Here is a 21,889-nt window from a genome sequence, read left to right on the forward strand (position 1 = left end):
ATCTTTATTAGGATTACAGAAATACACAGTGCAATGGGATTAAGATTGACAATAGACTGAGAACTGGATCTGAGAATGACCCAGATTTCATCTCTCTCTCTCTTTCTCTCTCTCTCTCTCTCTCTCTCTCTCTGTCTATCTCTCTCTCTCTCTCTCTCTCTCTCTGTGTGTGTGTGTGAGTGTTTAGAAATGCAGATGTAAAGCCAGTGAACCACAACACAAAGCCCCTTTTTCTTTATTTTTCACACACACACACACACACACGCACACACACACACACACACACACACACACACACACACACACAGAGCCAGAGAGAGAGAATGTGAGTTCACTTCTTAACAGATTTAAGGCTTTTGAGTCTCATCCTAGAAGTGTTCAACACACAGATATAAAATTTACAGCAGTTGGTCTTCTACACGTTGAATAAACCTCAGTGCTTTTATTTTACTACTGCCCATATCAGGAGTTCTGGGCTAAGCAGTATTTCTCTATGAAAGTGATGCGTTCAGTGTTACTCCTCTGAGTGACATGAACATTAAGGAGTTACATTTGCATAAAGCTACATTCTGCGAACTACAGCTACCACAGCTTCCTGTACACTGAAATGATGTCACACTGAATGTGATTCTACTATTAAACTTCAACAGTATTATAAAGCAACAGCAGCTCTTCAAACTGGAGCCTAAAACTGACAAAACCTCAACTCTGCAGTGAGCAAAATCTGTTATTGTGTGTGTGTGGTACTTTGGAGAGGTTTCCAGTTTTAGTGTTAGCTTATTAGCATGTAGCAATACTGATGCATTTTTTAAATGACCTTCAGACATTTGAAAGAAATAAGTATATATGGTAAAATGGCTCTGGTTTGGAAATATTTTATTCAACATCAGTCAAATTTCTCTTTAATTTCTGTCACAAAGATATCCAGCTTAAACCTGTAATTCCTGATGTGGGCATGGCTCTAATTCAGAGTGACGCTGCATGGTCTGACTAGGGCTAATAGTTAGAAATGTCAGAAGTGTTTTATAACCTGTCAGCCTTCTGCTAATCTATTCTGTTTGTAATTTCAGATAGCTATGCTCCGAGATCAGAATAATCAGAAAATAGTGCTGATTGATGGTCAGACAGAAATCAACCACAACTCTGAGAGCACTCCAAACACCAACGGCAAGGTAGTAAAACATACACCTCTTCACCAAGTAAAAAAAAAATACTATAAAACTTGAATCTGTACAAATGCACAACTTTCGAATATTTATTTAGAGTAATTTTCCTCCTACTGTAATTTAAACTTAAAGGCTAAGCACCACTTAATGGACCTCCATGAATATTTCACATTATTTTAGTTACTGACAGATATAAGTATGAATTAAAATAAAAATAGCAGCTTAATTTGCTTTAAAACCCGGAAAAACCCGAGCTCGCTACGGAAATTCTTGAACACAACCGTGACGTCACTGGTGGACAACAACTGAACAACGCCGCGGTAAAACACCGTTATGACTGACTGTTATGACAGTATCTAGCTAAATAACCAACATTATTCATGACAATAGCCTAGCAATAAGCTAAACTCAAATTTAGAGGTACCGTTATTCTTGTAAATGTGATCGAAGTCGAACTCGAATTCATCCGACACTATAAACCTCCGTAATGCAGCTACGTAGCCGAGTATAATCTGAGCCACCGAGTTTAGCGAGTCAAGCTAACGTTAACTAACACCAACTAAAACAGGCGAAGTGAGTGTCCTTACCCTGTTTACCTCCATGTTACAGAGGCTCTTGAACACCTTTCGTTGGTGTCCTTACATGCCCATATTGTTGGAAAAGCGCCAGTGAAATGAGCTACAGATAACGGAGTGAGAGGATGGTCCTTTCCAAAGTGCCCGTTTAAAGTGGACAAATTTAGTCCATTTTCTGGATATTTTGGGATCTTTGGGCCATTTGTTCACAGATGTCCCACTGTACATTGAATGATTGCAGCCAAAAACAACACACCTTTTCATCATTTTGCATTAAATTAAGTGCAGCTTCTAGAGTTGTTGTCCACCATCTACGTCACAGGTCTTTTAAACCTTATTCCTTCAATTAGTAAGAAATAACATGTTTTCTGACTATCAATAAACACAAGTTAGGAACTCAAACTCCACTGTATTTATTTGTTGGACACTTTCATAGAGCTGGTGCTTAGCCTTTAATGTATGCAGTTTAACATTATTATTCACTACAAAAAATAAAAGATTTTAAGAGGTTCATATTTTGAACCTTTACTGCTGTCCTGGTAAGTATTGACCAAACTCCTCACCCAACTGGTTTAATATTCACCCTTTCTCTGTGTCTTTGGGATGTGTTATAAAAAGGGAAGTTTACAAGGGTGAGTTCAGTAAGTTCTTTTTATCGCTATAGTTTAATCCTACAGATCATTTTAGAATGCTTCTCTGAAGTGATATTTAATGAGCGTATGTAAAGAAACAACAGCTCTTTTCAGTTATTAGTTTTGTTGCACTCGCTATAAAAACAACACCATTATGAGGAACACAAGCATGACTTTGAGGATCCTACTGTGATTGTGGATTCCAAGATGATATTCATCTCTCCTACAGCCCGGACTCAGCCCCAAGTGATTTTACTTCTTCCCAAATACCATTTTTTAAAAGTAAAGATTAAATGTATTTTTATCAGGGAATTGAAAAGCTATTTGCTAGATATAAAAGATATAAAAGTTAAGCGTGATTTCAGAGAAAAATAAAAACACAATACATTTCATGTGTTTTACTTCATACCTATAGAGAGAACTTATTAAAACCCTTGAAAACGAGTCTCAATTCCACAATAAAATACCATCAAGTATTAAATAAATAAATACATTTTTATTTTCATTTGTTAATTTCACCAGTCGGCTTCCTGCGTCCATTCGCTCTGCTTGGGAAGTTCTCATCACACGGAAAGGGAGATTTCAACTCTCTTTCTGGATCAAATGAGTCACAAGATGTTTCTTTCTGAGATTATTTGATTAGGCTGAATTTAGGGAGTTAAATCTGTGTCGTAGCTGTAGAGCCTGCTCCACATTTGAACATTTTAATTAGGTTTTTTAGTTTGTGAATGGCCTGAGCTTAAGTGACCTCAAAGTTGTCCTCAAAGAAGTTCTGGCTTTAATTTAAATGTAAGACCCACAACAGCGCTATGGTTTAATTAAAGTGCTTTTACTGGGGGGATGCCGTGGGTTTATATATACACACATTTACAGAGTACATTCAAAGCACATTGAGTTAGCAACAGTGCTGCGCATAGAATACAGCTAATAGACATAAAATAAGTTTATATATAACACTGAGACACACTTGACCGGTATAACACACATCTCAGTGATGAGGCCAATGCCATCAACGGTGTCTTTTGTTCTAATTAGGAACTTTTTTTGTGTGTATTTGTGCAGAGGTGTTCAGATGGCTCTCTAGGCCCTGAGGACGAAGATGGGGTAAAAGTGTCTGAGCTCCAGGAAGCGATGGATCGTCAGAGTAAAGATCTGCTGCAGATGAAGGAGCGAGTCGTCTCCCTCAGTAACAGAGTGAGCGAACTGGAGGAGGATCTGGACACTGCCAGAAAAGACCTCATCAAATCAGAGGACATGAACACTCGCCTTCAGAGGGACCTCAGAGAGGTGGGACACAAGAACATAAATAATAGAAGTAAACAACAAAAACACTAGAACATATAGAGAGCTAGAACAGAAAACAGTGCACACTGACTCTGTATAGAAATAAGCCACCTAGGGATTCAGATTTTACTCATATACAGTGTGTCTTATATAAATTTAATGTCCATGGTTAATCCTTGTGCTTTTATGCTTTGTGTCTTGTAGTCTATTGCTCAGAAAGAGGACATGGAGGAGAGAATCACCACTCTGGAGAAACGCTACCTCGCAGCTCAGAGAGAGGCCACATCTGTCCACGACCTCAACGACAAACTGGAGAACGAACTCGCCAACAAAGATTCCCTTTTTCGCCAGGTCAGAAGCCCCACCTTCCAGGGGACTCAAATCGGGTTGTAGACACACGCTACTCACTCAGGGAAAGCAATTCCATCTTAATGTAACACAATCCTTCACTTATTCTTTCTGAAATGAAGGCTATCATTCGGGAGGTTGTTTCTCTGCTGTAGTAACACTCTCTTCTGTTCTTGAAAAGCTTCACTCTAGATGTTTGGGTATTGCTAGGAGGATTTGCAGATATTCAGTCACAAAAACATTAGTGAGGTCATGTAATGATGTTGGAGGAATAGTTATGGATCACAAATCAACCTCCAACTTGTCCAAAAAACATTGGATAGGGTTCTTTCGTGCTAAACCCCTCCCCCGGCAGGAGAAAAATCAGACTGGGACACATCCACATGCTTTACATAATATTAATGAAACAAATTAAGGCACGTCTCAGTCTTTTCCTTCATTCTAGAATTCATCTGAAATTTCCTTTTCAAATCCTCTCTCTCTCACACACACTCTCTCTTTCTTTCTTTTTCTTCCTCTCTTTCTCTCTCCCTCGCTCTCTTTCGTTCTTTCTTTCTATTTCTTTCTTTCCCTCTCTCTCTTTCTCTCTCTCTTTCTTTCTCTCTCTTTCTCTCTCTTTTTGTCACAGAAAATGTATGCTTTACATAATATTAATAACACAAATTAAGGCATTTCTCAGTCTTTTCCTTCATTCTAGAATTCATCTGAAATTTCCTTTTCAAATCCTCTCTCTCTCTCTCACACACTCTCTCCCTTTCTTTCTTTCTCTCTTTCTCTCTTTCGTTCTTTATTTCCCTCTCTCTCTCTTTCTTTTTCTCTCTTTCTTTCTTTCTCTCTTTTTCTCTCTCTTTCTTTCTTTCTCTCTCTCTCACTCATATTGTTTCTTTCTAACAAACATTTTCTGTGTGTGGCCGGAAGGTCCTGACTGCTATTCACTATTCAGTTCACACTCCACTCAGCACAGCGGGACTTTTAATGGAGAGACACACACACATGCAGACAGAGCTTTACAGAGATCCCCTCACACACTGCTTTAGAGAGATGTTCCTACACACAACGGCATTCTGCTTCCATTCTCCTTATTCTATACATTCATGTTTAGACACACATGTACACACCGAAACCTTGTTTTTCACTGCTTTTAACTGTAACCTGATTAAACCTTAAAATATGCAGTAAATCAATCAATTCAAATTGTACAATAAATAAATTATATACATTTAAAAAAATATTGATTCTAAATCAATAAATTGACCAATTCTTATTTTCCCCTTGTTTGCGGATTCAAACATTTTGGACCTTATTGAACAGGCTTGTTATTTACTCACTCACTCACTCACTCAGTAAGTATATTTACAGCACAAAACGTACGGAGCACAAATCAGTCTTATGTGAAATCACCAAATGTAAAGGAATAACAACCTCTTTCTAGGCCTCTCCTAAAATAAAGCTCTGGTTACTTCTCTGATGAATCCCTAAGAAATTTGATTTCACTCTCACTTTTATTCACACAAACACACGTATTTGTTAAAATTCTTTTTTTCCATTGGGGCCTTTTGTGAGTGATATATTTGTGTGTTAGTGTGTCTGTGTATGGATATGTGAGTGTTTTGGGGGGTGTTCTCAGGCTGGGCTGTGTGTGTGTGTGTGAGATTAATAGGAAGTTTCATTAACCGTATAACATTAATACTTTCTAAGTCTTTATAGAGATATTCCTGGTGGTGGTAACCATTTTGAACAGTTCAGTGTTCTCTCAGTGTTTTTTATCAGGATGATTGAACTATTCAACAGACTCTCACTGTTTATGTTGAGACTGTCCAGTGTACTGTGTGTTCATTTGGATGAAGTGATCCCAGTGTTGTTGTTGATGATTTTGTTTGTGTGATGTACAGATGGAGGACAAAAACAGGCAGCTGCAGGAGAGGCTAGAGCTGGCAGAACAGAAGCTGCAGCAGACGATCCGTAAAGCTGAGACTCTGCCGGAGGTGGAGGCAGAGCTCGCTCAGAGAGTCGCTGCTCTCATTAAGGTCTGTACAGAGGTTTATTTCATCTCAACCTGAAACTGTAGCGCTGGACGCTTTCAGGACAATATCTAAATTCTTTTGATTGTTTACCTTTATATTTATACTCTTGAAGGTATCACTAGAAAGAGTCTGCACCAGTACCTAGAAATAGAGAAATACAAATTAAACATAAGTGTAATGCCACACAAAACTAGAACGAGAAACACAGTAGTTATAAAGTTGTTGGTCATTTAAAGGCCAAGCACCACTTAATGGACCTCCATGAATATTTCACATTATTTCAGTTACTGACAGATATAAGTATGAATTAAAATGAAAATAGCTGCTTAATTTGCTTTAAAACTGACAATTTTATTAAACTGACGGAAGAAACCCGAGCTCGCTACGGAAATTCTTGAACGCGACCGTGACGTCACTGGTGGACAACAGCTGAACAACGCCGCGGTAAAACACCGTTATGACTGACTGTTATGACAGTATCTAGCTAAATAACCAACATTATTCATGACAATAGCCTAGCAATAAGCTAAACTCAAATGTAGAGGTAACGTTATTCTTGTAAATGTGATCGAAGTCGAACTCGAATTCATCCGACACTATAAACCTCCGTAATGCAGCTACGTAGCCGAGTATAATCTGAGCCACCGAGTTTAGCAAGTCAAGCTAACGTTAACTAACACCAACTAAAACAGGCGAAGTGAGTGTCCTTACCCTGTTTACCTCCATGTTACAGAGGCTCTTGAACACCTTTCGTTGGTGTCCTTACATGCCCATATTGTTGGAAAAGCGCCAGTGGGGGGGGGGGGAGGGGGGGGACCAACGGTCTTTTAAACCTTATTCCTTAAATTAGTAAGAAATAACATGTTTTCTCACGATCAATAAACACAAGTTAGGAACTCAAATTCCACTGTATTTATTTGTTTGACACTTTCATAGAGCTGCTGCTTAGCCTTTAAGGGAGCTGTCTGTCATTTTTACAAATGATTCATGTCGATGTTATTCAACAGCCATTACACTGAGACATAGTTTCTAACACATCCAGAACACTATTTAAACCTATTTTAAACATAGCTGCCCCCATATGAAGGACCCTTCATGTTGAGCATATATAAGCAAATTAATATGTGTCATGAATATGACATGAAAACCTCCTGTGTGTTATGTGTGAAAGGACAATTTTGAAAATCTCCAGACCTGGTTCTCCAAAATATTTCTAATACTTTCCAAATATTGTTTGATAAATTTTGAAAATGAATGTCTGATTGCTCTTTTAAATTTGATATTTTCCTAAAATATTCTAATTATTATTATTATTATTTTTCGGACATGTATTACACTCACCTATATCGTATAGATCCTATATTTATATAAACATACGTTCATTCCTGCCTCTTAATCCCAAAAATTTGAGATTAAAAGGCTTCCTAATAAGCATTTGATTGGCTGGTTTTGACAGTGATTTCCACAAAAATGTTGCATAAAACCCATATGGTTTTACATTTAGTTTCTGTGCCATTATTTTCTTTTTATTTATTTATTTTTTTCCATTAAAGTAAACATTATATATATATACACATTATATTTAGCCTTCATTGCCTTCGAGTCCTGAAGATAATGTTTAATTTTGTGTGATAATTACTTCATTCTTTCTCATGTTCAGGGTGTTGGTCATTACTCTGTTTCGTGTCTGGGCAGATATTGATGTCTAATTAAACAGGAATTTCAGGAACCTGCATTAGAAAGTAGAAGTTCCCTCATCACAACACAGCAATCTTCAGACTCTAGGAATACAAAAGTATTATTATTTTTTGTCAATAATTTTTGACAACCTTTTAAATGTTCAGTTAGTTAAAAAGCTTCTGTAGTACGATGCAGCACCAAACAGCTGTTTCAACATTTAATCCAAAAACATAAAACATTTAAATAGGCCTCTTAAATCTACATAATCTTACAGGCGTAGCAGGTGTGACGTGGCTGCAAATTTTCCCACAGAAATTTCTCAGAGCTAAACTGGACACAAGGGAATCAGTTGTTCTTATTTAGACCTATTTAGGCAGGATAAAATTTACATTGGTTTCTGGGGTTATTTCTTTATTTTTTACAGGGTTCTATTGTATTATGTGTTTTTCTTTCTGGATTGGCTGTTTCAGTGTGTTCTTCCCCTGAGAAAATTACAGGTCGAGTTACCTACTGTGTTTTTTCATTCATCTGAGTTTAAGTCCTGCCCAGATAGAAATCACACATGAAACTTGCTTGTACATTATTAATGTTAATACCCTACAGATGTATGATTTCATCGCTGATTTGTAAAATATGACAAAAAGCCACCGAATTAAGTTGGAATAACAATCTATTTTTTTAAACTGTGTCCATAAAAAGATGCCTGTGGATGAAAAAGAGTCCTTGACCCAGCTGTACTGTGATGATTCTTTAACTGAGATTCATTCAGGTTTCTCCTAGTGTCCAGTTTTCTGTAATTAAAGCCTCTGAGGACCGGACAGAGCTTTTTCAGGTTCTCTCTGCTTAGTCAGCCAACTCTCTTTTTCTGGAGCTGCACATACGTCTATGATTCTATGAATCAGATGTAGTTTATAAAAATAAGCAACATTTTGGTGCAAATACTATAAAATGGAACTTTTAAGTTTTACATTGAGCTCATTAGTTCATCAACTTGGTCTATGTAAACATGTTTGGAATGCTCGCAAAAATGTTTGGAATGTTTATCACAACCCAATCAATTCCCGATGGTAAAAATCATATCCCACTTTGATAGCTTGTTTCCCTCCGTGATATGTCACATTAAATTTTGTATGTCACATTAAATTAATTCTTATTTAAAAGTGTGATAAGAATGTAAGTGGTTATACATATCATAAATAGGTTTGTGCTCTCAATGGTTCAGGGCCAAATCAATCATCTTCACAGGCCTCTTATTGTCTCCCGATGTTAAGAACTATTTATTTGTAACTATGTCCACAGTTATAGCTCTTTTAATGCCCCTTATTATTATTTAATCCTTCTTGTTTTGCCAGTTCTTCTCTGATACCGTTGTTGCACAAGTCTGAGATTCTCATTTATGTTTGTGCAGTGATTTTAGTGATCAGTCATTTCTCTGTGTGCCCAGCTCTTTCTCATACTGTAAACATTGAGCAATACGTAGCTTCAAAGCTCCTGCCTCTTTTTAACCCTTTACACTTAGTTACAAGGTCTGGAGTGCAAACATCAGAAAGTTTTGAACAAGTTTTAAAAGGTTAATGTTTGGTGGAGGATAAAAGTGTTTTTAAAGGGTAATGTTGGTGTTTGGTGGAGGACGAGGGTGTTTTTAAAGGGTAAGGTTGGAGTTTGGTGAAGGACAAGGGGGTTTTTAAAGGGTAATGTTGGTGGAGGTCGAGGGTGTTTTTAAAGGGTAAGGTTGGTGTTTGGTGGAGGGCGAGGGTGTTTTTATAGGGTAAGGTTGGTGTTTGGTGGAGGACGAGGGTGTTTTTAAAGGGTAAGGTTGGTGTTTGTTGGAGGGCGAGGGTGTTTTTAAAGGGTAATATTGGTGTTTGGTGAAGGACAAGGGTGTTTTTAAAGGGTAATGTTGGAGTTTGGTGAAGGACAAGGGGGTTTTTAAAGGGTAATGTTGGAGGTCGAGGGTGTTTTTAAAGGGTAAGGTTGGTGTTTGGTGGAGGACGAGGGTGTTTTTAAAGGGTAAGGTTGGTGTTTGTTGGAGGGCGAGGGTGTTTTTAAAGGGTGGTAATGGTGTTTGGTGAAGGACAAGGGTGTTTTTAAAGGGTAAGGTTGGTGTTTGGTGGAGGACGAGGGTGTTTTTAAAGGGTAAGGTTGGTGTTTGTTGGAGGACGAGGGTGTTTTTAAAGGGTAAGGTTGGTGTTTGGTGGAGGGCGAGGGTGTTTTTATAGGGTAAGGTTGGTGTTTGGTGGAGGACGAGGGTGTTTTTAAAGGGTAATGTTGGTGTTTAGTGGAGGACAAGGGTGTTTTTAAAGGGTAATGTTGGTGTTTGGTGAAGGACAAGGGTGTTTTTAAAAGGGAATGTTCGTGTTTGGTGGAGGACAAAGGGTGTTTTTAAAGGGTAATGTTGGTGTTTGGTGAAGGACAAGGGTGTTTTTAAAAGGGAATGTTCGTGTTTCATGGATGATGGTGGTGGTGTTGGTGTTTGTTGAGGAGAAGTGGATTTAAAGGGGAATTGTGCAGTTTGGTAGATGATGGTGGTGTTTTAAACAGGAATGTTGGTGTTTGGTGGAGGATGGTGGTGTTTTTATAGGGGAATATTTATATTTGGTGGAGGATGAACCTAGTTTTAAAGGGTAATGTTGGTGTTTAGTAGAGGATAACATTGTTTTGAAAGGATAATATTGGTGTTTTATGGAGGAGGATGACTGTTTTAAAGGGGAATGTTGCTGATTTGCTCATTTGCAAATGTCCTTTGCCCTCTCTCTCTCTCTCTCTCTCTCTCTCTCTCTCTCTCTCTCTCTCTCTCTCTCTCTCTCCCTCCCCCTCTCTGCCTCCACATTGCCTCTCAAAATTTTTCACACTCCTCTGTGAAGTCCTGCTGTAAATCTCTTCTTGTTTTAGCCACAAACCAATGCAGTAACTCATAATTATATTTAGTTAAGACTTGATATGTTTTGATAAATAGATTGTAAATTTCAGATGTACAGTGTTGTGCTGTGCTGTAAATGATGATCTTTAATGTGCTGTGTTCTGCTTTTCCTCAAATCCACTGTGCATCTCTCCCTTCTGTTCTTCAAATCTCACTTTCTTATAACACTCTTGTTCTCTCACTTTGTCATTTGCTATCTCTCTCCTTCCCTCCCTCCCCCTCCTCTCTGCTACTGTGTATCTTACTCCTGCAACTCTTTATTCACTTTACCTCCTGATTCCCGCTCTCTCTCTCTCTCTCTCTCCCTCCCTCTTTATCTCTCTGTCTCTGTGTGTTGTCTGCTCCTGTGTCTTGCCCCTGTGCTCAGGACTCTAAGGAGAATAAAACACAGAGGAAGGTACATTATGCTCGAGGAATGAGAAAAACAATATTTTGTTCTTATCATCTTCCTTCCCCCACAGTTTCTTTAGACCCATGCCCTCCATCCCTCTCTGAAAAATGTATCTTACTCATAACAGGAAGTTCATCACCTAATTGTGCATTAAACAGGAAAAATTCAAGTTGTGTTTATGGCTTAGACGATTTAACAACACTATTCTCCCGTTTCCGTCATTTTTCCTGTTTCACCTTTTACAGTCCTTGTTATATTGTTGTTTTGTTTTTGGTATTTATCTTGGTCTGTTTGCTTAAGACTTTTATTTGTTTTTGTTAAACTATCTTTTTTTGTCTTACTGTTCCCTAAAACCTATGTTTTAAGAGTTTGATTGTTTATTTATGATTTTATTTATTTATGTACAACTTATCACTGATCTATGTTTCCACTCTTCAGTCAGTTTTTGATATGCTCAGCTGCTTTGCAAACAAGTGTCACCCTTGGTGTGCTCTGAGCTTTTTCAATTAAAAGCAATTTCACTAAAAGAGTAAAATAAAATAAGCAACACATTTTAATGAAGTTTAAATAAATTTTAATTTATTGGTTGATATTGCCATAATTTCAGAGAAAATGTGTTAAACTTAAAACAGAAGAGTAATAGATGTCTGTTTAGTGTACTGCAACTAAAAACTAAAAAGTGTACCTATAATATACACTGTTGTGCCTTAAAGGAATACAATAAGAATTGGCTTTTTTTGTTTCCTAAGCACCTCCTACCATAATGCACACTGGACCATGTTATTACAACCATAAAGTGTAACTTTGATGGTTCACTAGCCGTTATAACCACAACAACCTACAGTAAAACACTTATTACCAGAATCAATGTTCAATGCTAAAAACTGTGCTAATCCGGCTAAAGTTAGCAGGCGCTAGCACTCGCCTTCGTTCATCGGTAACTCTCAAAACCAGATTATAACACTGTCTTCAACAAAGTTTGGTTTCCACCAACACAAAGTTAAACTTTAGTCATTTAACCCACATAGCAACCAGCGAAAAGCACTTATTACCAAAATTGATGTCTAACGCGTAAAAGTGAGCTAGTCCGGCTAAAGTTAGCAGCTGCAAACCCTGGCTCACTGCTCAGTAATTGGTTATAACACTTTTGTCAACAAAACTATCACTAACTAGCACGGCAACACATGAAAAATTACCAACAAATAATTACTGCTCCAATTTGTGTCCAGTATTAATTCTTGTATGGCCGCTCATTCTCTTTCTCTTTTTCTCCTCCTTGCTCTCTCTGTCGTATAATGTCCGTACCGGTAATACCAAGCTAGATTTTTCTTGTAGCTAGGCAACCATCCACCTGTGAGCTATGTGCCGTTAAGCGTTACCCATTTCTCACGAGTCTTCCGCCCCATGATTCAGAAGTTGCTTAGTGCAGTAAACTAGCAGAGGACCCGGAGTAGCTGCAACAGAGACTCTATTCTTCCTATTACAGCCCTGTGTTATACATTACAATAATTAGAAGTTGTAATTTTAAGTTAGGAATACTAAATAGTGTTCTTTTGAACATAAGATTAATATTATTAACTGTTTCATTCTCCTAGCATAATTTTTTTTTATTTTATTTTTTTTATCAATACCTCTTTTCTTTTGGTGGACTTTAAACTTTTCAGTTTTTCTGTTGGTGGATTCTGTCTGTCAGTTTTTTACTTCCTGTCTGTTCTCTCTATTTGGTATATTTTTAGATTTGCTGTTCACCATTTTTAATCCGGTGGATTTTTGCTCCCAAATATTTTTATTTATTGGACAAAAAGTCCAATTAGTGCCCAAAAACAACAATTGAAATTAATTTTTAATACTTTTTTGAGATCATAGGCCAGCAATATTTTTGAAACCTTTACAAGTAGAAAACATTCCTTATTCTGAAAGATTTGTTATATTTTTTTTATCTCAAAATGTATGTCTCTAAATTCTGTTTTAAACTTATTTATTTTTTTAATAACTGCAGTTGTCAAAGCTGAGAAAGATCATAGACCTATCTTGGTTTTGTGGATCTGCTGAGTCAGCTTAGGAGAAGCTGCAGTGTCTGGTTTTCATCTTGAGAACACTGAGCGGTGGTGGGGTTTTGGAGCAGAACAGTTAACATTTTGCCAACAATCCTCTGTGTGTGTATAAAGACAAATAGACAGCTAGAATGTAGGACTCATGACATGGCCAGAAAAAAAACATAATGTAAGATAATCGCATGATGGAGGACATTTGGGACACGTCAGAGGTGGAATGTCATTACTGTGAACTGTAGACCTGGGAATGCAATGAAAATTAGTACAATCAAATATAATATATTTATAAGTCAAATATTTATAGTTTCATGTCTTCAACATGGCATCAAGCACAGAGGGTTTGAATGGCAGCATTTTCATAAATTGTTTACTGTTCTTTACTGGAACTGGAGTTAATTGTGGAAATGACACATTCGAACTAAAATTCACTTCTTAACGCACAAACTAGATCTAATTTTTTTTTCTTCAAGTGCTGTTACTATGATTATGATCTTTCATTTAATGATACACAAGTCTAGCTTTTCTGGAGTCAACCGCATAATCTCATCTCCAGTCGACAGAATTGACTCCTTGCCTCCAATTTATTTAAACCACAGCCATAAACAGAGAAAACATGAAACTTTCCTGAACATTTTTTACTCACTGTTAACATTGCGACTTTCAATGATGTTTGAGTGGAGTCGACCCTGACTTCCAGACGCGTCAGAGTCAGAAAATCAGCTCTTCTGGAACCAACTTTCCATCATTTTTATATGATAAGACAACACTATTTTTGTAAAAAATTGCCAATTAATTCTATTTTAATGTCTAGTTTTAGTCCACTGTTCTTAAAGCAGCAACTCATTTGAAATTCGAGAAAGAAACAGTACAAATGCAGCCAGACTAAGTAAGGTGATTAAAAAAAATAATCATAATTAAGCAATAATTAATGTGAATCCATTATTCACTTTAACTGAAATTTAACTGCTAATAAGCTGTTGAGAGTGAATGGCTAGGCTTCTTCCAAAAAAGCAAAATATGGCACCATTTAGTTTACTGCATTTAAAGTGCAATTTTGTATGAGCACTGCTTTGAGGAACACACCACATACTTATATTAAACATTTACATTTTGAATACAAGATAATGAGCCTCGGAAAATGTTGATTTCGTATGTATTTGTTCCTGTTTTCTCCTGAAATTTGGTTTTGTTGATGTTTTTGGTTTTGTTTCTGAGCTGTGGCCTGTGCTCTGCTTCTTGTCGCATGACATTTATTTCTACATATTTTCCAATTCAACATTTTGTCTTGGTTGTGTTTTGTTTTTATTTTATTGTTGGATCATGTCAGTCTTAAATTTGGTGTTTATTTAAGTGTCTGTGCTGCACTAAAAAAATCTGATGTACACAGTTTTGCCTCATTGCTCTGCCAATGAATTTGATCAGGATATTTCATAGCCATGTTTTTTTGGAACAGGAAGTTCATGTTCTGTGGTATGACCACAGAAGTAACTAGCACAACTTTGTGGATTAAGTTGCAGCATAAAAAATACTGGATCAAATTTTCTTTTTTAAAGGAACTGTAGCTATTAAAAACATATGTCAGAGATTCTGTAATAGACATTTTTCTAAAGTATTTATGAAGCATAAACATGAATTCAAAGCATGTGACTATAATGAAATATTATTTTTTGCTGCAATTTTGGTGGTCAGAATCGCTCAATGCTTCTTTAAATCTGTAAAATAAAAAATTTATTTTACTATTTAAACAATATGAGTCAAATCAAATGCTGCACTGAAACTAAGAGGCTTTTCAGGACAGTGAAATCTTGTGGTTTTTTGGCACAGGTTCAGCCATGTACCATTAAAAATAGAACAATCAGTCATCCTTGGAGGAAAAAACTGTGTCAATTAGATTTGTTTAAGTTACAATAACCATTATTGTTAAAATAACCGTTATTTGAAGCATGTTTACTCATCTTTGTTTCAGTTTTTAAAGTATAATTGCTATGTTTTTGTGTCTCCAGGCGGAGGAGAGGCATGGGAATGTGGAGGAGCGTCTGAGACAGATGGAGGCTCAGCTGGAGGAGAAAAACCAGGAGCTCAATAGGGTGAGACACATGTCAAACCTTTCTTTGCCATTTCAACTCTTTCAGTTCCAAGAATTTTGTTCTTTGACCCAAATTAACCCTAAGCTTAGACTAAACATAATACGAAAGTGGCAACTCTCCATTTACATTAAGTTTTAGTCCATGTTTAGACTGGATTCATGTCTGGGAAACCACTGCTGCATTTTAGTTTCGGAGTTTGGGAGATAAAGCTACACAGTTTTACATATACGTTTCTTTTAAATATTCTTTTAATAAATGATGCGAGTTTTAATTAGCAATGAAAGACGTCTCAGAGCATGGAGACGTAAACTCAATCAATTCTAGTCCAGGGATTAAATTTAATTAGTGCTCTTTTGAGGACAACTTTGACAGAACACGGTGAAAAACATCCACTAGGTTTGTGTTAATCAAAGTTTCTTAACTCTTCAGTTTGTTACAATTGTCCAACTGTGCTGCTGTCTACCGCTCAACCTTTACTCAAAACAGGACTTTACTAATGATTCACTATTTACACGCATTATTTAAAGGATCTAATTACAATAAGATGAATTACTGATAATTAAGCTGTTCGGTTGTCTGTACTAACGGATAAATATCTATATATGATTTATATACTATATTTAAAGGCTCGTCAGAGAGAGAAGATGAACGAGGAGCACAATAAGCGTCTGTCTGAGACAGTGGACAAACTTCTCTCAGAGTCCAATGAGAGGCTCCAGCTCCATCTGAAAGAAAGGATGGCAGCCCTGGAGGACAAGGTACTGCTGGAGGTTCAGGCACTAGCATCACACTTCACTTTAGAGTCAACACTTCATTCTTGTGCTGATCAACATTGTATATTATTTTCAACATATGCATGTTACAGAGTTCTATTTTAATGAGTATTTTATAGTATCCTGGCCTGATGCAATAAACAAATTAGAGCAGGTCCTCCACATGGTCCTCCACAGGTGTCCCCCGCCCACCCGAGGATTTGTCTGTTATTTTCACTTTGAAAATCAACAAAATACGTCATTTGGTCAGGGTAAAGTTCTTCTTAAGCCCAAGAACTCTGATGTTTCTGATTTTAAAAGATTTGTGTTAAAGCAGTGCGGTGGATTCCAATCACATGAGCTTATTTTTCCTGTCTTTTATTTCTGACGACGATGTGGTTTGTTGTATAATGAGCCTTTTCTTATTTGGTCTGTGGAATTGTGGCATTCTTAACACAACACCACAATATTTATTGGTTTATGCCATGAGAACTTTCAAATTTAATGCATTTTAACCATTTAATGACTTGTTTAAAGATCATTTAAATTCAGCTTTATAGATGTACTTGATTTTTAAACCTGTTAAAACTTAAAAACACTTAAAATGCAATTCACTAATGTATCTCTCAAGTGTATATCTTATATTTTAATTGTGCAGTGCTTGTTTTAATGAACACCTAAGCTGAGTGCCTAGCTAGGAGAATATATTTGTATAACTCCTTTGCATTGCTCATGTTTTCATTTCATGTGTGATATTTAGAATGCGCTGATCCGTGAGCTGGAGCACACCAAGAAACTGATCGAAGACTCTCACCATGAAAAAGTCAGTGATTGTGTATTTTTGCACTTTATTTTGGTTACTTTTTTCCCTTTAATTAATGTTGATGGTTCTTAATTAACCTTATTTCTAATGATGAAGGATATATCTTTAGCTGATATGTTATTTGCAGATTTGTGGATTTTGTTTTTAGTTATTGTTATCGGTTCGATATTGGCCACTATTGCAACCAATAATCTGGTGCCCTTTCTTGTGGCTGCGCATATGCACCAGTGTCTGTAACTACACAGCTATGTCTGCTGACGTTTTTCTCCATTTCTGCAGAGAATAGGCTCTAAGATTAAAGTTCTCCATCACTATGATGCAATTATCGTCGGTTTTGAGTGTAAAAACGAATGTAAAATATCATAGATGCTGGGCACACACACACAGCAGGTGTCCTTCGTATAGAAAATTAATAAAGAAATATATTGAATCACTCAGAGCCTGAATTTAATTACTCATGTACACTCATAGCAGAGCTTTTATTCCATACTAAACCTTTTGTATTGAGTTGTGTCTTGGTTTGGTTTTTGTGTTCAGGAGCAGCTCCTGATCCAGATTGAGACGATGCGCTCAGAGAGTGAGCAAGATCGCAGCAGGAGTAACTCCATACTCCATCAGGGGTAAGACTCTATATGAGTGTGTCTCAGTACCTAGTGATGAACCTTAATAGCCACTGTTTGAAAACTGGCAGATGTTCAATACAAAATAGTGTAGTGTGGTGACTGCTTCTTGTGTTTGTGATAACATCTAGTCTTGTTGCTGTGTCAAAATTAAACTTTTTTTAAGGGGTCCCTGAGTGGGGCAGCCGTCTAGGCATTGTTCCTGTCATCAGGGCATTGCCAGTTCAGTCCTCTGTGTTGCCACATATGACACTCTGCTGTAGTGCACTACTATGGCTTTAAGAGTATCATTTCATGCCCTAATTGGTGCATTACATAGGGTGAAAGACGCTTTTTGTGACACACCCAGTGACAAAGACAACAGGGGTGAACAGTATAACACTAATTAAAAACACAGTGTTAATTTCCTGTCCTGTGATCGGCTGTTGTGATTGGTAGAAGGTCTCACTTGGGCAGTACTCCAGACTTCAGGTACCCTGTATCTGCCTCTTCCATGATGGACCACCCTGATCATTACAGTAGCAGCGCTCTGGTGCTCAGACGACCTCAGAAAGGTCGAGCAGCAGCTCTCAGAGATGAGCCCTCCAAGGTAAACACACTTCTCTACATTATCTGACTATGTCTTATTGTACTAGCGTGGAACATACGGAGCTGGCCTGAATAATTAGATTTTGTTTTCTTTCCCTCTCTTGTTAGACAATAATTCCTAACTATTTTTGATTGACACTGATGTACAGACAACATACTCTCTATTCAACAAGCTGCACTTTCCAGCTAATTTAATTCTTATTTCATGCCCTACGTAGTAGTGTTGGGACACAGACAGAAACAGTGACAACAGGCAAAATGGTTTAACTCATTTTAAACTATGAGCAGCTGTGAATATATGCAAAGTATTTATAAAATGTAATAACGCAATCCTGAACTATTAAAGTCCATTTGATTAACCAAGAATTAAGTGGTTAGGGTTTGTGGATTATATATTGAAACTCTAATAAAAATATATATAAGAGAAAATAAAGATTTAATGCTACTTATAGGGATAATGTAAAGCACTGTGTCAGATATCTCAAATGCACTCTGCTTCTCTTCATTTTGTCTTTCTGCCTCCACTGTGGACTTCAGAGGCATGTAAGTGGAGTGATACTGATGATTCTGGTTTATTTAATGTTTTTCTAATATAGTTACTATAGAACTTGAGCTTTGAATTGTTAGACTCAGTTTGCATTTTTATATTTGGAGAACTATACATTTCAAGGATACAAATAATTTTGATATTTCTGTGATGCTACGCCTTCATTCTTCATATTTTATTGATTTTTTGTAACTTTATTTCACACGTCTAAGTGCTTATTACCCTCTAACTAGATTAAAAACACCCCAAAGTCACAAACCCATATTTTATAAGCTTTTTTAGGAAAAAGCAGCCCAGTCATTTGAGTGGGGGGTGCTCCTGCATGTGTGTACACAGCTGCACAGGAGCCTAAGGACACCAAGTGTAGGTTACAGATGTATGAAGCCCCCCCAGCATCTGTCTGTGGAGTGGTTTAACTGTGTTCATCCAGAATCAGTACATGACCTCAGGGATATGTGGCTAAATACCATCAAACCCTCTGTCTAGTGTCATGTGGCCCCATGAGATGTTACTGCAGCAGAAAGGAACAAACTCCTGATTAAAACCCTTATTTTTTTAGAATAAATTTTGGATGAACTTTGAGAAATGTGTATATTTTTACATTTTAAATCTGTTTTTTGTCCCCTCTCGATGTCTAGGTCCAGACTCTGAATGAACAGGAGTGGGAGCGGGTGCAGCAGGCGAATGTTTTGGCGAAGGTGGCATATGCATTTGAGAGCGACGTGGACATGTCCGATATGGAGGACGACAGAGAGACGATATTCAGTTCTGTGGACCTGATGTCTCCTGCTGGACAAGCTGACGCCCAGACCCTCGCTCTCATGCTCCAGGAGCAGCTGGATGCAATTAACAATGAGATCAGGTACAGATCACACACTCCCAGTGCTTTGAACAGTGCTTTCCTCATGGATTCCACCAATTTGTTTTCCTTCTTACACTCAGTTAATTGTTTTCAATTACCCCCCCCCTATCTCTCTCACCCCACATTCTTTGTATTCTCCCTCTACTCCCCCTATTGTTTCCCTCTATGTCCCCCCAATCTCTCTGTCTCTGCGTCTATCTCCAGAATGATTCAGGAGGAGAAGGAGAGCACAGCTCTCAGGGCAGAGGAGATAGAGTCAAGAGTGGGGAGCGGGGAGAGTCTGGGCACTCGTTTTCGCTCGATCCCTTCATCGTTCCACGGATCGTCCCATTCAGGCTCGTCTCCCCCAGGTTCGGGTCAGTCCACCCCCCGCCGAGCGCCTCCTAGAGAGGGGGACCGTATGGGGGTCATGACCCTGGTGAGAGCACACACTACATCCCTCCACCTTTTATTTGGACACTGTAGGTCTGCGTGATATTAATATATAGATAGATAGAAGCTATTTGTCCCTCCATCTCACTCTCCCTTTTTAGACACAGACATTTTTGTGTGTCACTGCTGTGTGCAGTTATGTGTAAACAACTAGACTATAACACTTTTTTTATTTAGGACACAGAACCATCTAATGTCCTTAAACTGTTCAGAATTCAAGTCTCCAATGGATACTTAAATGTGATTGATCCCTAATGAAATATTACTATTGTTTATTGCACAGTATTTCTTGTACACACATTGAATATTAAGTTTATGTGCTTTAATACTAATATTACTAACTAAGGAGTATTTCTGTACATTTGCATGTTTAGGTGTGTGTGTATATATAGGTGTGTGTAGTTGATTGTGTAGCAGTGTGTGTATGTGTACATATGTATGTTGTGTGTGTTTAGCAGGTATTGAGTAGTAATATCCTTACATTTACAGCTATGTTTTTGTGATTATATGAAGTAACGTCTTTGTGTAAGTGGATGTGTACAGGTGCATATTGTGTAGTGTTTTTTGTAATAATCCCCATGTGTGTGTGCGGCAGCAGTACTGCTATGATCCATATGTTGTGCAGCACTCCCTCTCTCAGACTGTATCTTATCAGCCATACTCCACCCCTCTGTTTAACTGTGCTCCGTTTTTTGTGCAGGTACCTCCCTCAGCACCTCCCTAATCCCTCTCACTCTGAGATTTCAGTTCATATTTGACGTAATTTAGATGTTATCAGTCCTTTTTTTGGCTACACTAGGAGCCCCTGCTATCACACAGTGCTACCAAGCTGAGAGGCTAAAGGCTAACACACGGCTTCTGCTAACATCATTTGAGCTACACAAGCTTGGAAGAGAACACTAACTGCTCATTCTGTTGTGTCATCTCAGTGCACATTGAAGAGAAACCCACGCAGACACAGGGAGAACACACCACACTCCTCACAGAGGGTCACCCGGAGGAAACCCACACAGACACAGGGAGAACACACCACACTCCTCACAGACAGTCACCCGGAAGAAACAGACACAGGGAGAACACACCACACTCCTCACAGACAGTCACCCGGAGCGGGAATCGAACCCACAACCTCCAGGTGCCTGGAGCTGTGTGACTGCGACACCTACCTGCTGCACCACCGTGCTGGGTTTCTGAGTGTGAACTATTGAACTGCAACACTGCATAAAACAAACTGAGCTCAGTTTTCTCCATTCCACTTCAGGCTGGCTAATCATGACTCAGTCGTCGGGACACAGTCCACACATAGTAGCAGAAACATAAGCACGTAGACAGTAAATGTCCCCGGAAGACCACAGCAGCAGGAACCATAGTGTACCGACACACACAGACTTGCTCTTGTTTGTGTTCTTTTAAGGATGTTAAAGAGAAAATAAGCAATTAGTTCTGAAAAATGTGCCACTCCAAATAAGTGTTTACTTTTGGAATGGCAGCCGAAACCTGGAGGAAAAGCAAACAAACGTACAGCTTCGCGCTGTATTTTATTGTTTTAATTATTTGTTTTATTATTATTATTATTTTAATGAAATTATTTTAAGCACATATTATTTTAGTGTCTATTTAGTCAGACTAAAGCCTCAGAGTGAGAGGAGAACATCTCTAGGATTTTATTTTGCCTGTTTGAAGTGTTCTGGCCTTTTTTCCCCCCAGCTCTTCCTTCTCTGTTCAGCATGACTCACTGACCTTGTCTCTATCTTTCTTGTTATTTGTGTGTGATAACAAGAGTCTGTATGTGAGAAGAATACAAATGTAAAGTTTTAAGGTTTTTGAACACACATTATGCCGGCTGCAAATTTTTTTTAGAAAAAAATAATAAAAACAATTGATCCTGAAGTCACTAATAATAGACGTTAATGAAAATGTGTGTGTAGTGTGATGATGTGTGTGTGGTGTGGTGTTGTGCAGATTGTTATTGGTTTTTATTTTTATTTTTGAGCAGAATTATTCAGAAAAGGGAGAACAGAGCTGTACATACTTTAGAAGATTAAGGATCTCATGCTTATTTTAACTGCAGACAGGGTTTTATCACATTAACAAATACATAAAA

The 21,889-nt window shown here is 37.8% G+C and overlaps 1 protein-coding gene across 7 annotated transcripts in view; it reads left to right on the plus strand.

Annotated features, from left to right (window-relative positions):
• The window catches only part of ppfia1 (PTPRF interacting protein alpha 1), a 63,169-nt gene that overhangs the window by 22,831 nt on the left and 18,449 nt on the right, over window positions 1–21,889 (plus strand). For 6 of the 7 annotated variants that reach the window (XM_066684271.1, XM_066684272.1, XM_066684275.1 and 3 more), the window contains exons 6-16: window positions 1,071–1,172; window positions 3,436–3,660; window positions 3,862–4,008; window positions 5,898–6,032; window positions 15,078–15,161; window positions 15,788–15,919; window positions 16,674–16,736; window positions 17,274–17,356; window positions 17,795–17,945; window positions 19,130–19,353; window positions 19,558–19,771. In XM_066684271.1, the coding sequence (XP_066540368.1) occupies window positions 1,071–1,172; window positions 3,436–3,660; window positions 3,862–4,008; window positions 5,898–6,032; window positions 15,078–15,161; window positions 15,788–15,919; window positions 16,674–16,736; window positions 17,274–17,356; window positions 17,795–17,945; window positions 19,130–19,353; window positions 19,558–19,771 (1,560 nt within the window). The remainder of the gene's footprint in view (window positions 1–1,070; window positions 1,173–3,435; window positions 3,661–3,861; window positions 4,009–5,897; window positions 6,033–15,077; window positions 15,162–15,787; window positions 15,920–16,673; window positions 16,737–17,273; window positions 17,357–17,794; window positions 17,946–19,129; window positions 19,354–19,557; window positions 19,772–21,889) is intronic. The other variant, XM_066684274.1, reaches the window with a different exon arrangement.

Source organism: Hoplias malabaricus, chromosome 11 (genome assembly GCF_029633855.1).
Source record: "Hoplias malabaricus isolate fHopMal1 chromosome 11, fHopMal1.hap1, whole genome shotgun sequence".
Lineage (NCBI taxonomy): Eukaryota > Metazoa > Chordata > Actinopteri > Characiformes > Erythrinidae > Hoplias > Hoplias malabaricus.